Genomic DNA, 15,252 nt, shown 5'->3' on the forward strand with positions numbered 1-15,252 from the left:
AGAATCATGCATGAGTACTGGAAGACAAAATGATAGAAAAGTAAATAGAATTAATATGACAGCAGGGAAGGGAACTTTGAACTGATTGAGTCCATGTAGACTGAGGGGAACTGGGTGCCCTTGCCTGAGGCAGCTGACATTTCTGGGAAGGTTTGCATGGCTCCTGGTAAACAGAAAATGCACCATAGGTGACCTTTCTCGTATATGGAGACCCGCATCAGGCCTCTTTTTCTAGTCCATCTTGTTAGGATCAGCACCTCCATTTTTGGGAAAGCAGCTTTGGATCTAATACCAACATGCAGAGTCTCTAATCCCACTGTGATACAAAAAACCATAGCTCTGAAACTAAAGAGACTAGGAGATACTTTTGTCTAGAGCCATTGTGTGTGATAAGCAACCTGAGAACACAGATTTAGGTTACCCAGTTTCCTATGCCAACAGGAAGCAGTTTCACAAGAACTTTATAGCTTAACCAAATGAAGAAAGTCACAAATCAAGGCAAGTTCAAAGTGCAGGACTGAGAACCTCAGAGAGACAGGTGCATCAAGATGGAGGAAGCATCTCTGCGGGCTGAAGATGTTATCTGCTGGCATTCTTAGGGTTTGTAGGATGTCTATAATTAATAGAGTCTATTGTCACAAGGTTGAGATCTGACACAGAGTGAGGCAAACATGGCTGTTCTGGGGAGTCAGCACTTGAAGAGTCTGAGAAACATAATATAAGTTAGTAGATTCCAGAAAAAAGAATGTAGAAATAATGCCTCTGAAAGTACTTTTATTGTATAGGATTGTTTTGGCTATCCATGGTTTTTTGTTATTCCATATAAAGTTGATTATTGTTCTCTCGAGGTCTGGGAAGAATTTTGTTGAGATTTTGATGGGGATTGTATTGAATCTATAGATTGCTTTTGGTAGAATTGTCATTTTTACTATGTTGATCCTCCCAATCAAAGAGCAAGGGAGATCCTTCCATTTTCTGGTATCCTCTTCAATTTCTTTCTTCAGTGCCTTAAAGTTCTTGTTAAATAGATCTTTCACTTCCTTGGCTAGAGTTACCCCAAAATACTGTATACTATTTGTGGTTTTGTGAAAGGTGGTGATGTTTCTCTGATTTCCCTCTCTGCTTTTTTGTTCTTTGTGTAATGGAGGGCAACTGATTTTTTTGGAGTTGATCTTGTATCCTACCACATTGCTAAAGGTGTTTATCAGCTGTAGGAGTTCTTTGGTACAGTTTTTGGGGTCGTTTATGGACACAATCATGTCATTTGCAAATAACGAAATTTTGACTTCTTCCTCTCCAATTCGAATCCCTTTGATCTCCTTATGCAGTCTTATTGTTATTGCTAGAACTTTAAGCACTATATTGAAAAGGTATGGAGAGAATGGACAGCCTTTTCTTGTTCCTGATTTTAGTGAAATGGCCTTGAGTTTCTCTCCATTTAATTTGATGTTAGCTGTCAGCTTCCTGTACATAGCTTTTATTATATTTAGGTATGAACCTTGTACCCTAATCTCTTCAAGACCTTTATCATAAGGAGGTATTGAATTTTGTCAAATGCTTTTTCAGCATCTAATAAAATAATCATATGGCTTTTTCTTTCATATTATTTATATGATGGATTACATTGATAGATTTTTGTATGTTGAACCAGCCCTATATCTCTGGCATGAAACCTACTTGATCATAACGTATAATTTTTTGATGTGTTCTTGGAATCAGTTTGCCAGTATTCCTTTTTTATTTCTTCCTTGACCCAGGGGTGGTTCAGTAGTTGATTGTTCAGTTTCCATGAGTTTGTAGGCTTTCTGGGAGTTGAATTGTTGAATTCTAACTTTATTCCATGGTGATCTGATAGTACACAGGTGGTTACTACAATTTCTTTGTATCTATGAATATTTGCTTTCTTACTGAGCATGTGATCAATTTTTGAGAAGGTTCCATGAGATGCTGAGAAGAAGGTATATTCTTTTCTGTTTGGGAGGAATGTTCTAGAGATGTCTGTTAAGTCCATTTGGATCATTATATCTGTTAGTTCTCTTATTTCTCTGTTAAGTTTCTGTCTGGTTGACCTGTCCATTGGTGAGAGAGGAGTGTTGAAATCTCCTACTATTAGTGTATGGGGTTTGATGTATGCTTTGAGTTCTAGTAATGTTTCTTTTACATATGTGGGTGCTTTTATATTAGGGGCATAGATATTCAGGACTGAGACAACCTCCTGATGAATTGTTCCTGTTATGGGAATAAAGTGTCCTTCTCCATCTCTTCTGATTGATTCTAGTCATAAACAATAGACATTGAGCCTATAGTTCGTGATCCAAGAGAAGTTAAATAAGAAGGTGAAGTCACAGAAAAACATAGAATTATCCTCTTGGATATTGGAAGTACACAAGATTGCCAGGCAAAGTTGGAAGCAAGGGGGTGGGGGTGGGATGGTGAAAAGGGGAAATGGGGAGAGAGAAAGGAGAAGGGGAGGATTGGAGATAGCTTCAGGGAATGGGATGTTTAAGATGGAGGAAGGGTGAATATGGGAGCAGGGAAGTAGATATCTTAATTAAGGGAGCCATTTTAGGGTCGGCAAGAGTCTTGGCTCTAGAAGGGTTCCCAGGTGTCCAAGGGGATTTCCCCAGCTAGGTTCGTGGGCAGAAGAGGAGAGGGTGCCTAAACTGGCCTTCTCCCATAGCCACACTGATGAATATCTTGCATATCACCACAGAACCTTCATCTGGCGATAAATGGAGATATAGACAGAGACCTACATTGGAACACTGGACTGAGCTCCCAAAGCCCAGGTGAAGAGCAGAAGGAGGGAGAACATGAAACAGGAAGTCAGGACTGTGAGGGGTGCATCCACCCATGGAGAAGGTGAGACTGATCTAATGGGAGTTCACCAAGGCCAGCTGGACTGGGACTGAACAAGCATGTGATCAAACTGGTGTCTCTGAATGTGGCTGACAATGAGTTGCAGACTGAGAAACCAATGATAATGACACTGAATTTTGACTCCATTGCATGTACTGCCTTTTTGGGAGCCTAGTCTGTTTGGAGGCACACCTTCCTAGACCTGGATGGAGGGTGGGCCTTGGGCTTCCCACAAGGCAGGGCACCCTGACTTCTATTAGTACTGGAGAACAAGGGGGAGTGGGAATGGGGAGAGAGGGAGGGAAATGGGAGTGTGGGAATAGTTGGAAATTTTAAATAAATTTTAAAAAAACCTTAGTAGATACGAAAAAAGAATGTAGAAATAAAGAAATATAAAGCTGTAATCCTAGTAAAATAAGAAAAGACTGTCAGTAGCTTTCTCAGCAGATCAAGGATTAACGATTTATGGTGGACAACTCTGCTTTACAACCCATAGCTCTATTTACAAGTCCAAAGCATCTCTCTGCAAACTGAGAGCTAGCCTACTGATATGAGCTGAGTCAACTTTTGGGAAATTGATAAATGACCTCTGGGTTATACATTATCCCAGCTATGTGAAACTGGCAGCATCAAAGGAGGAGCTCAGGGCTTCAGTAAATACTACTTGGAAGTTCCAAGGAAGACAACAGATTAAGTACAAATTAGTTTAACTAAAAAAAATTGTTAAAATGATTGTAAAATAAGGCAATCTGTTTCTTGGTTTGACCCTGAGATTGTAAAAATTCCTTTGTTTAGACCTAGTGCTTAGTACCCCTACTATAAAAAGCTGGGTTCAGAAAGCGGTCTTTTCAACAGTCTGACAAAATCCATCTCAGGCTGTCGTCTCTGCTAGCTGATAAGTTCTTTGTGCCCTAAGGAGATTTTTTTCTTTCTAACTTCTTTTCCTGGAGTCTGGTTTCTGGAATAAAGTTTGCTTCTGGTTATTAGACTTACTGGTCTATCCTCAACTTTGCACGACCGCCCTGGACCCAACACCCTTAGCTCATGAGAAGGTAATTAGCCTCTGGTCCTGCAAAGTTACCATCTCTCTCCAGCACTGAAATTCAGATCAGTCATCCAGGATTTTCAGACACAGAATCCTTTCAGGGGTTCCCCTTCAAGACAGACAAGGCAGCTTCCCCTCAGATGTCTGATGGCAAAGAGGGCAGAGTGAGTGCCTATTTAGATTATTCCCATTGCTACCAGACAGGACAGTTACACAGATGCAGGTTTGGTTTGTCAGTATTGAAGCCAGTGTTTATTAACGTGAGAGTTTCCCTAAAGAAATCAGGGAGCATGTGAAGGGGAATCTCAGCCAATCAAATTCTACTTAAGGTGTGGCCGCCTCAGACCACCCAATACAAATAAAAGATCGGAGTGCGCTTGCCGCTTCCTCTTTGCCCCTGCGTTCTCATATCGTTGGGACCCTGGTGTAAGTTTCCTTTCTTCTGTTTATTAAAGCTATATCTTTTATATTAAGATACTCTGGCTAATTTTTAATTACCCATCGACCTCGCCGCTTCAATTGGCGCCCAACGTGGGACCCTTTGGAGCCCTCTATAAAGGGTTCCCCGCTGATTAATTACAGCGCGTCCCCACATCTGATTTATATCACAGCCGCGTGCAGTCTTCCCTGCTCGCTGGAGACAAACAGTTATTGTCTACTTCTCAGCTGCCAAGGTGCGCATATGCATTGCTCAGTTTTTCCCAGCGCTTCTGCTGTGACTGGGCTTGAGCATGGCTCCCAGGTTACCCACATCCGCAGGGCCGCCGCCTGGAACCAACAACCTCTACCGCCACAAAATGAGTAAACAGAGCTCAGGCGGCTCCACAGCGTTCCCTGCGTGAGCCATAAGACCTGCATGCCAGCTCCCAGCTCTGTTTAATAACAACTTCAGGCAGGTTTGTGGCAGAGACCCAGCACTACCACCCCAGGTAAGACCGGCAGCGCACACCCACTGCAGCCTGCTCAGTTATAACCCACACAGCATACAGTCTATAAATTTAACCTCTGGATTTAAATATATGTATTTCAGAACTTTCTTCTGGATCTGACTTCACTGCAACATGAATTCAGATGCACCCTGCCACCTACTGACAGGCAGTAGTCATTGCAGATAAGATTTTTTTCAATTAAAAAGAAATAAATAAATACAAATAAAATTTCTTTTGATTAAAAATGTCAGACAACATTACTATCCAAGGTTTCCACAGCCTTTTCAATTACACTATGGATGAGATCTTACAAGATGTTTCTGATATTCCTCTTACTTGGTTATTTCTGAGGCTTATCTTTTTTTGATATTTGACAATCTTTAAGGATGAAACAGTTCTTACAGGATAAATCCAAAATGCTAAGGACAGAGGTTCAAACCTTAAAAAAGGACACGACTGTTTTGAATGACATTTTTCAATTGATTGAGGTAATTCAAAAACAATTCAGACTGACACCAACCTCCTCAAAAAAGAGTTTAAAGTTCTCAAGGAGGAGACTAGATCATTATCTGATATGACTCGGTCGACTGACCAAAATTTTGAGAGATAGTAGTCTAATATTATTTCTTTAAAAGAGAGTTTCACTGCTCTAGAGGAAGGAACAACTAAAATGACTGGTAACCTCCAATCCACGACTATAAATGCTAAAACATTAGCTAAGAGGATTAAAACCATGAAATATAATGATTGGACTTTATCAAAAGGATATGATAGATTAATTGACAGGATTTTCATACAAAAGAACACATGCCATGAGGATTATGTTCAAGGAGGAGATGGTATCTCTAATAAACAAACTCCATGCCTTAAAATCCTCAATAAAGGCTTTAAAACATAATACCGGAAAAAAATTCAAAACTTACAAAAGACAATGGCAAACAAATTTAAAAAGATATAAAAAATCATAGACTCTAATAAAGATAGAGTAGCAAAGATAAGAAAACAACTTTTAATTCCACAAACTCTCGACCTACCCAAATTCTACCTGCCTTTCCAATAATAACATAAAAAAATAATAACCGGCTCCAAAAACACTAAGGTCATTAAAAAACATACATAAAAGCCTATACATATAAATAATCTAAAAATATTTAAACGAACAGTTGTAAATTAAGGACTACATTTGTCCTTTATTAGAGAAATGCTCAAAAGATGGGCTCTTAACAACAAAGCCACACCTCCAGACTAAAATCAACTCACTTCAGCTGTCCTCGAAAATGGACCTTTATGGCATTTCTGATGCCTATTCAAACAAGAGGCCAGACTTTCACAACAACAAGCATGGGCACAGAGTTGGCTTGTTTTCAAAGTGACTTAAATACAGAACAAATGTTAGCTGTGGCCCTTCCTGGTGAGAAGTGGGGTAGGGATTTGCACACTCTCATTGCTTCTGAATGCTCTAAATATTCAATAAGCTTGTTTACAACACTTTTGGGCAATTTCCCGTCAGGTGGTTCTGCTGGCAGAAGTCTGACATGCACATTACCAGAAATCCTTCTCTCTGCCCATTTCCAGTCTGAGCACACAGCACAGCTTGTGCATGCCAGCATTTCCCAAGAAGAGGGAGGAGTCCATGATGGGAATAAATAGGCATCAGTGTGCAGTGGACAGAACTAAGTAGTAGGAAGGCAGCAATGACCAACATCAGAACTCAGTTGATCCAGAAGCTGGCAACAGGCATCAGCTTTCAGGTAATGCCAAGGATTCCTCCCCTCTGGAAACACAGGAAGAACCTTCCCAAGACTGTGTGGTTCTGGTGTGACCTGAGTCTTGGTTTGGAGGAGGGGTGATGAATTGTTCCTGGGTCACTGAAGTGGAATCAGGGGACATTTCTAGGATGCATATAAATCTTCTCCCCAGTCTGGGTTTTCATGTCTATGTAAGATGCGGGAGCCATGAGCTCTGCTCCTGTAGACAGAATGGAGCCTGCTCCTTTCCACACTCCATAGGGAGTGAGTTCTGAGACCTTGTCTATCTTACCTGGGGCTGAAAGAGCTAAGGAGAGACAGGAAAGTCCCTCAGGAGGAGGTGCCTTCCCCACCATGCTTACAGTCGACAGGAGTTGCCTGGGCATTAGGAACCCACTTCCCTTGTAGATCCCATGGCCAAGCAGAGGGTCTTCAGCCTCAACAAGGGAAGGGAGGAAGCAGTAGCTCAGCCACTGAGCCAGGCCTCCTGCTGCACACATGGAGCAGCCCCTTTCCTCTGGAAACAATTCTGACACAATATAGTGTTAGGTGCTTCTCCTAAGAAATGCTTTCATCAGTTGGAAGTAAACATGGAGGAAAGGCAGCCAACTAACTGAGGTCCCTGTCTCCTCTGCAGGAGAGTAACAGCCCTGGGGACAAGCAGCTTAGCTCCAGCTTTCCCTCCTCTGCCCCTCCCATTCCCTCTGTGCTCTTCTGGTCTTCTCTCCCACTCCACCTTCCATTTGTCTTCTCCTCCCTCCCTGTCCATTCCTCCTCCTATCTTGCTGCCCCTCTTTCTTCCACTTTCTCACTCCTTGATTCCTCTGGCTCTCCTCTGTCTCGCCCTTCCCTTCTTCTACTCCCTTCCATGTATTTACTGTCCACTTTCACCTTTGGACACCTGAGTAAAGGGACAGAGGCTAAAGGTGGGTGCCTGTGTTTACCATCACCACAAGTCTTCATCTGTAATCCTTTAGGATGCCGGTGGCCCCCATACCAGGGCGTATGGCAGAGTAGCCTTCTAGACATTCCCTCCAACTATTCCTTTAATAGGAATAGTCCACATAATAAGCAGGACAATTGTGAATAATGGAAGCTGTGTCACTCACCACACTGCTCAGAGAGCAGTAGCTTGCTACAACACAGTCATCCCAATCAAGTGTCATCTTTCTACCCACCAGGAGGCCTTCCAAGCCTGAGGTGCAAAACACCCTGTTTTCCCAGGCAGCACTAAAAGAACCTTCCCTGTTTTTCCTTCTCCCTCTTGTTCCCAGGGGTGCCAAGGCTGTGGCACCACACCAGATGTCTCCAGATCTGCCTCTCAATTTTTCCTCCCCAGGCCCAGCTTCATGCACCAGATTCAGTCAAGGGCCTCGGGATTTCCCAGACTCACCAAGAGGTTCTCTTATGACCTCTGCCAACTTCTGCTACAAGGGCCCTAATTGTGGTGTGGGAGAGTGCAAATAAAAAAGAGGGTTCCTTTCTAATGAATCCTTCAGTAGAGAGAGAATGAGAGAAGGCATTCTGACCAGACAGGGCTCAGACCACCCCACACCCTGCTACACTTCTGTCTTGCTCTGTGACCAGGGATGTCCATGCCCCACTCTGGATCTTGGTTCTCTGTAGGGAGATTGGCTGCTGCAGCAGCACTTCCTCCAGTGCTGGTAACAGGGAACACATGACTTGGCGCTGCCATCTTCGTGGCCAGAGCAACTCCCATGCACCTTCAAGGAGGCGGCAGGGGCTGCAGAGCAGGGACACAATACAGCCCTGTGGGAGGACACGGAGATGCCCAGGACACCACCTTGCCCTTCCAGACTCAAAGCAACTTTGCTTTTCAGCCTGGAGAACAGAGAAGATGGTCCTCCGTGTAGCTCTGGGGCTCTTAATGGTGTTGATCTGTCCTGCTGTCATCGGCCAACAAGATGGCACACCGGGAAGTAATACCAAACTTCAGGTAGATCAAATCAATGGGACACGGGTGGACAGTCTAACACTGGCCTCCATCAACACTGACTTTGCATTCAGCCTCTACAAGGAGCTGGCTTTGAAGAATCCAGGTGAAAACATTGTCTTCTCCCCACTCAGCATCTCAGCTTCCTTGGCCCTCCTGTCCCTGGGAGCAAACAACAACACCCTGCAAGAGATTCTAGAAGGTCTCAAGTTCAATCTCACAGAGACCCCTGAGGCAGACATCCACAGGGGATTTGGACAGCTCCTCCACATGCTCAGCCAGCCAGGGGACCAGGTGCAGATCAGCACAGGCAATGCCATGTTTGTTGAAAAGCGCCTGCAGATCCTGGCGGAGTTCAAGGAGAAAGCAAGGGCGCTCTACCAGGCTGAGTCCTCAAGTGTTGACTTCCAGCAGCCTCATGAGGCCAAAACTCTCATCAATGACTATGTGAGGAAACAGACCCATGGGAAGATCAAGGAGCTGATCTCAGACCTGGATAAGCATACAGTAATGGTGTTGTTGAACTACATCTACTTTAAAGGTGAGGATGGGCACTGGGTGGGGAGTGGAGGGTAAAGGTATTGACTGGGAACCTTGGATCATTATGCTGACCCCTGGAAAGGAGGGGCTTACACCCTGGAGACATGAGTGATTCACATTTCTCTACCCACAGCTCCTAATTCTCCCCTAAGGTTTTTTGGACATAGTTGTGTTTCCTGGCACATGCTCATCAAAAGCCCTGAGGTCTCAGTCTAAGAGTGCTGAATTTGACTTACTGACTGCAGAATGCATTGCTCACTAGTCCAGTCCTTCCTGAGTCTGCAGAAGGTGTAATTTCTCCCTGCAGAGACCGGGCCCCTGATTCTGCCCACTCCAGTATCTGTAATATGCTCCTGTAGAAGGTGTCCATCCCTGCTGAAGAGACTGTTTCTAGGACTGTCCCTGTGTACTGGGGACTCCGTGACCTAAGGAGTGTGCCTGCCCACTCTTAAGAGGGAAAGTAGCATGGCCCATTAACCCTGAAGAGCCCCGAGGGCAATTCCTATGCAGGACCTCTCCCTTAGCCATTTAGGGAATGAGTTGGACCTAGGCTGGAAAAGCAGGGATGCAGGAGACTAAGGAGAGGGCAGTGTCAGCCAGGCCAAGTTTTCTCCTTTGGGGAATTTTGCTTCTGTGAACTACTAGACCAACAGCCTGAAGGTTAGAATGCCCAAGACACATGTCAGAGCCAGTGAGTCTAAAGAGAATGGGTGCAAGGGAGTTGGGAGACACAGCTGGTGATATAATGGCTAAGGATAGTGGGGGGACATCCAGAGCCTACACCCACAACACCCTGCCTGATAGAGACCAGGGCAAAAGGTGACAGCATAGAACTGGTGCCTCATGAAGTCATGATGTAATCAGAATGACGTTGATCTGGGGTTAGATTACGGATAGTCCAGGGCAGGCTGTGATTCGTGGGCAGAAAATCAAGATGGCCATGGACAGAAACAGAGACTAGGAGGACAGAGGACATGAGGACAAGATGGCTGCAGAGCTGTGTGAGCTGGGAATGGTGGGAGCAGAGTGAGGGCCTGAAGGATGGCTGGGTTGTCTCTCTAAGCCCAGGGCACAAGAACCAAGACTGCTTGTCTGTGAGGTGGGGATGCTAGTCTAGGCTACTAGATCCAAGTCCAAGAGACTGTTTCAGTACCAAGTCCTGCAAGGTGAGTTGGTAATGGGGAATTAAACTAGGAATCCGGGATCAGTCGGAACAGGATATCTGTGGAGGTGGCCATAGCCCCTGTGTGAGCTGAGGACATGTTACTCACTTTTATCCCACAATCTGTGGACTTATGGATGCTCATGATGTGGGAGAATTCAGTCTCTTTTGTTCTGTTTCCTCTAACGCCTGTCCCAAAAGCCATTGCCTTCTAGACATGGTTCCCCCTGAGGAAGAAGGGTCCCCAACTCTCCCCACTATCCAACGTCATCACTTTCATCTCAGGTCTCTGTTACTCTCCCCATGCCCAGAAATCTAAGAGTTGCTAGAAACTCAAGTAACCAGGCTTTGATTTTAAATTTCCTCTTTTCCAAACCAAGCTTGCAGTCTCTTCTCACCTTTAGGGGTTTGTCCACTTCCAATCCAGCATTTACCACCCCTGAGGGACACTCTGTGTGGTGGAAGATAGATTGATTGCTGTCACACGTAGAAGCTGAGCAGAAATTGGATACGGTGAGTCTCTCAGGTGAAGTTATTCTTAATCCCTTTCATCTTTAGGAAAATGGAAGTTTCCCTTTGACTCTCGTGACACATACGAATCTGAGTTTCACTTGGATAAGGACAGATCTGTGAAGGTGCCCATGATGTACATTGAGGACCTGAGCACCCCCTACTTCCGGGATGAGGAGCTGTCCTGCACTGTGGTGGAGCTGAAGTACACAGGCAATGCCAGCGCCCTGTTCATTCTCCCTGATGGGGGCAGGATGCAGCAGGTGGAAGCCAGCCTGCAGCCAGAGACCCTGAGGAAGTGGAAGGAATCTCTGAGTACCTGGTGCGTGTCTGCAGAACCCAGAGCTGGTCTGGCTCGATATGCTGCTGTGTCCTGTACCTCACAGTCTCACTGGTACCCAATGTAATGGGTAGAGAATCAGCAGGGTCAGTTGGAGCTGAGGTGGATTTTTCTTCTCTGACTCAGTAGTTTGGGACCTGATTTTTCTGTCATTTTTGTTGTTCACAAGATGACTTCAGCTAGAGCAGGAGCTGAGGATTCCTCTGTGTCTACCTGACACAAGATTACAGAGAATCTTGATTGGGCTATTGAAGGCAGAGGGGGTGAGGTTTAGGAAATATCAGCTCTGAGAATCAACTCTGCCCTGTGTAGCTGTGTAGCTCATCTCTCATTCATCACCATAGTGTACTGATGACTTGAAGACCTACTATGAGCTGTGTTCTGATTTAGATTCATAGAGTATATTAAAGACTAAAGCATGAACTCTTCTTAACCTTGTGGGTTCATCTTGCAGTTGTGGATCAGAGTGGGGAGACAGAAATGCAACCAATCATTATTTGATTTGTTAAAAGGTGAGAAGGGGAGAGATTCAGAAGGGGAGGGTCCAAGATTAAGGAAAGCTAGAGTCCGAGAGGGTGGAGAATTTGAAATACGTGGGTGATTATATGAAGTCTGAGGGTCCACAGGGCAGGGGAAGGATTGCATTTTGTGGGTCTTGGAGGAAAGCATTCTCAGGAGAGGAAGATGTTACCAAGCCATGCTGCCTGCCCCTGTAAACACTCTCAGGCTCTGAGGGATAATTAATTCCTTCCAAAGAGCAATTCAGGTGGTCTAGCATGGATGGAAAAAAGGCTGCTCCCCAGTGAGAAGACTGCCTCTGGTTCCCTATCTTCAAGGTATGTTTTTTTTTCTGATTTATAACGACCAATCAATTGATCGATTATTGATTATTGTTATCGTTATCACAAGGCGGGATTCAAATTCACGTCCCTTGGCACTAGAGTGGAGCATTAGGCGCTCCTAGCCACTGAGGCACGGCTCAAGCTGCTTACAAGGTATGTTGATAAGGTAATTGAGTCCAGTGACTCTTACAACATTTCTTTCCATTCTCAGGGATATCGACGAGTTCTACATGCCCAAGTTCTCCATCTCCACGGACTACAGCTTGGAGAAAATCCTTCCACAGTTGGGTATCAGGGAAGTCTTCTCCACACAGGCTGACCTGTCTGGGGTCACAGGGGCCAAGGACCTGAGAGTCTCTCAGGTAAGGCAAGATACACTGGTCGTTCCTCTTGGTGCCTGAATGAGGATGGTGAGGACCAAGTGTGTGGGAGATGGCAAATGTGTGAGAAAGTCTACATTTCTGAGATTCCCTCATCCTGGGAGAGGCAAATAACAGCCTAGATATATATCCTCCTGCTGGATACCAAGAAGCCAGTTCCTCCACTATCCGCTGAACATAACGTCACCCAGGAGCCTTGTTGGGAAGGAGCCTGTGCTTAGTGTTCAACCATCACTGGCACCAACCAGTGCTGTGGTGCAGATGCCACGCACAATCTACTTCTCGGCAAAAGCACTTCCAGCCTCAGCTTCTTCACTGCAGAGCTGACACAGAACCGCCTGATTAGCACACAGAACAGTAGCAGTGAAGGAAATAACAGGGGATGATGGGCAGTTGTGGTGAAAAGCCTAAGAATTGGAGAGGAGATGTCTTAGGACCTCACACTACATCCCCAGATGAACAGCTTGGCAATGCCCAGTGTTCTCTACATTGCCCACTCAGAGCCCTGGGCTCATATCTGTAGCAGCAGACCATGGCAGTCTGGGAAAGAGAAGCCATGCCCTGTGCATTGCTATTGTATGCGTCAAGGAGGCTGGAGCAGGAGGGATGCCGATACCTGCACTGGCTGCTGATACCCTGGCTGTTCCCTGTGGGTCTCCTGAGAAGCTGGCTGTGGAGTAAGGTTGGAGTTACCTACTCCAGATAGTGGTGGGTTTAGGACAACACAGATTCTCAGAGACTGAGCATTCCCCAGGGCGTTCCTCATCTCACACCCTGAGCCGAGAACTGGAAACCCCAGGGATAGAGCTCATGGCAGGAACAAACAAGCTCACCAATGTCTGAGGCCAGCAGTCGATGCTTGCTCCAGGAATCTCCTCTCCTGCACTCCCTGGTTTCCACTGAGTGATGTCTTTCTCCTACAGGTGGTTCACAAGTCTGTGCTGGACGTGGCTGAGGCAGGCACAGAAGCAGTGGCTTCCACGGGAGTGCAAGTGGGACTTGATTCTATAACAGAGGACCCCTTTATTTTGAGATTAGACAGGCCATTCCTGATGATTATCCTTGACACAAATACTCAAGTTGCCCTCTTTTTGGCCAAGATCATGAATCCCAAGTGAGACTAGAACTTCCCAAATGGTGATGCTTCCTCCTGGGAGACAGGGATTAAGCCTATATGTGGGTCTCTATGTACATTTTGGCCTCCATGCTCTGACTGGCTTTGTGTGCCTGGATCGGACAGTGGCAGTGACTAACTGTATGACTCGACCATGCACAGGGGCCCGTGGACAGACAGTGTCAGGTTCCTGTCCTCTTGTCAGCCCCAGCTCATGATAATGAGCCTGAACCTTGTCTTTGTGGCCCCTCCCAGCTGTCTCTCCTCTATGTGCCTCTGCCCAAAGCTTGGGTCCTGGCAGGTAGATTCAGTTCCTATCTAGGCTCTGGTTATATCTGTCTTCATGTTCCTCAGTCTTCATGGGATTATGCACACTTAGAGGCCAACCATGTTGACCTCAGGCCCTGAACTGAGAAGAGAACCTGCTGCCCTGAGTCTATTTCCAGAATCTGGGAACACTTGGTACCAAGTCCAACCTCACATTTATCTTCTTCCAGGCTCTGCCACCCACTGACACATCAGGGGCTCCTGGCCCTGCCCATATCAGACATTGTGTTACAGCACCTATTCCTACAGCTGTATGGGGTTAGTTGTTCACCTCTGCTCCTTTCCCCTTATGTACCTACTTAGTGCAGAGGATCCATTTTCTATGTTTCTCCACTGATCGACCTCACACTGCAGATGGACACCTCCACCTTCTTTACCCAAAATGCAACACTTGGAACAAATGATCAATAAACATATATCTGCACAGAAGATAGTCAGGCAGTGTTCACTCAGCTCCTGTTGGCAGGGGTGTGGCCTCCAGTGACAACAGGGTGGAGAGATTGTCACTTACATTGTGTGACTTGTATGATGAACCTCTGACCTACATGGTAATAGCTGTCCCTTTTATGGATGAGAAAACTGAGGCACAGAGAAGCTTAGTCATTTTCCCATAACATCACAGCTCGAATTTATAACTGGCAGGATGTTCTCCCAAGAGTCCTGATGCCAGAGGAACAGTCTTCCCCAAGCTGATATTCTTAGCCCAAGGCAGCACCACGGTGGTGAGCAGCTGGAACATGAAACAAGGCTATGGATGCTTCCCAGAGAGCTCCCAACGATCATGTGACCTCTGTGCTGAGGTCAGAGGAGGATGAGAAGGTGGTCAGATGACCAGAAAAATGTTCTTGTTAGGGGACACAGCAATGGAGGCAATCTAAGAATAATTGGTGTTGAGGAAAGAAAAAAATAATCACCAGATGGCAAAGAGCCTGACCCTAGGAGAATCCTCAGGTGACTCAGAATGACAGGGAGCTCTGGAGGGGTGAATCACGGTTCCTGTCCTGGGATCCGCAAACCGCTCTGGGCAATGTGCTGATCGACACTGAGGGCAGCTGCAGGGATCAGGAGGCCACATCTGGAGAGAAAATTGGGTGATTTCAGCTCAAGGATATCTGGTTTCGTGCCTAGATAGAGGACAAGAAGAGGCCAAGGTTCCTTTGAGTTAGGGTGCTGAGTGTTCACTGAGACTCCATCAGCCATAAAGCACTGCTAGAGGCCTGCAGAGAAAGAGAAATTTGTATGTTCAGTTTTAGACATGCTTGAGTCTCAAGGCTCCTGAGGCACATACTGAACAGGAGGACAAGTGGATGCAGACAATCACAGCCTGGGAGTCTCACACAGGATTCCCTTGCCCATTGAGGACTAAGGCATCACCCATAGGGGCCATCAAGCGAGAAGAGGAGGACCCATGTATTGGAAGCAGCTGTGTTCCAACAACTTCACTATGTCCAATCACGTCCCTGAGGTCACCACCTCATGAGCTCCATGAACACTGGCATGCC

At 45.8% G+C, this 15,252-nt stretch overlaps 1 protein-coding gene across 1 annotated transcript; it reads left to right on the forward strand.

Moving 5' to 3' along the window:
- The first annotated feature begins 6,445 nt into the window (after positions 1 to 6,445).
- LOC148120453 (serine protease inhibitor A3N-like) lies at positions 6,446 to 14,179 on the forward strand. The gene is made up of 5 exons (XM_087911544.1): positions 6,446 to 6,584; positions 8,423 to 9,076; positions 10,796 to 11,069; positions 12,141 to 12,291; positions 13,233 to 14,179. The coding sequence occupies exons 2-5, from the start codon at positions 8,440 to 8,442 to the stop codon at positions 13,425 to 13,427; spliced, it is 1,257 nt and encodes a 418-aa protein (XP_087767670.1). The 5' UTR covers positions 6,446 to 6,584; positions 8,423 to 8,439; the 3' UTR covers positions 13,428 to 14,179.
- The last annotated feature ends 1,073 nt before the right edge of the window (positions 14,180 to 15,252 follow it).

The sequence above is a fragment of the Myodes glareolus genome, chromosome 11 (assembly GCF_982192425.1).
Source record: "Myodes glareolus chromosome 11, mMyoGla1.1, whole genome shotgun sequence".
In the NCBI taxonomy this organism is placed as follows: domain Eukaryota; kingdom Metazoa; phylum Chordata; class Mammalia; order Rodentia; family Cricetidae; genus Myodes; species Myodes glareolus.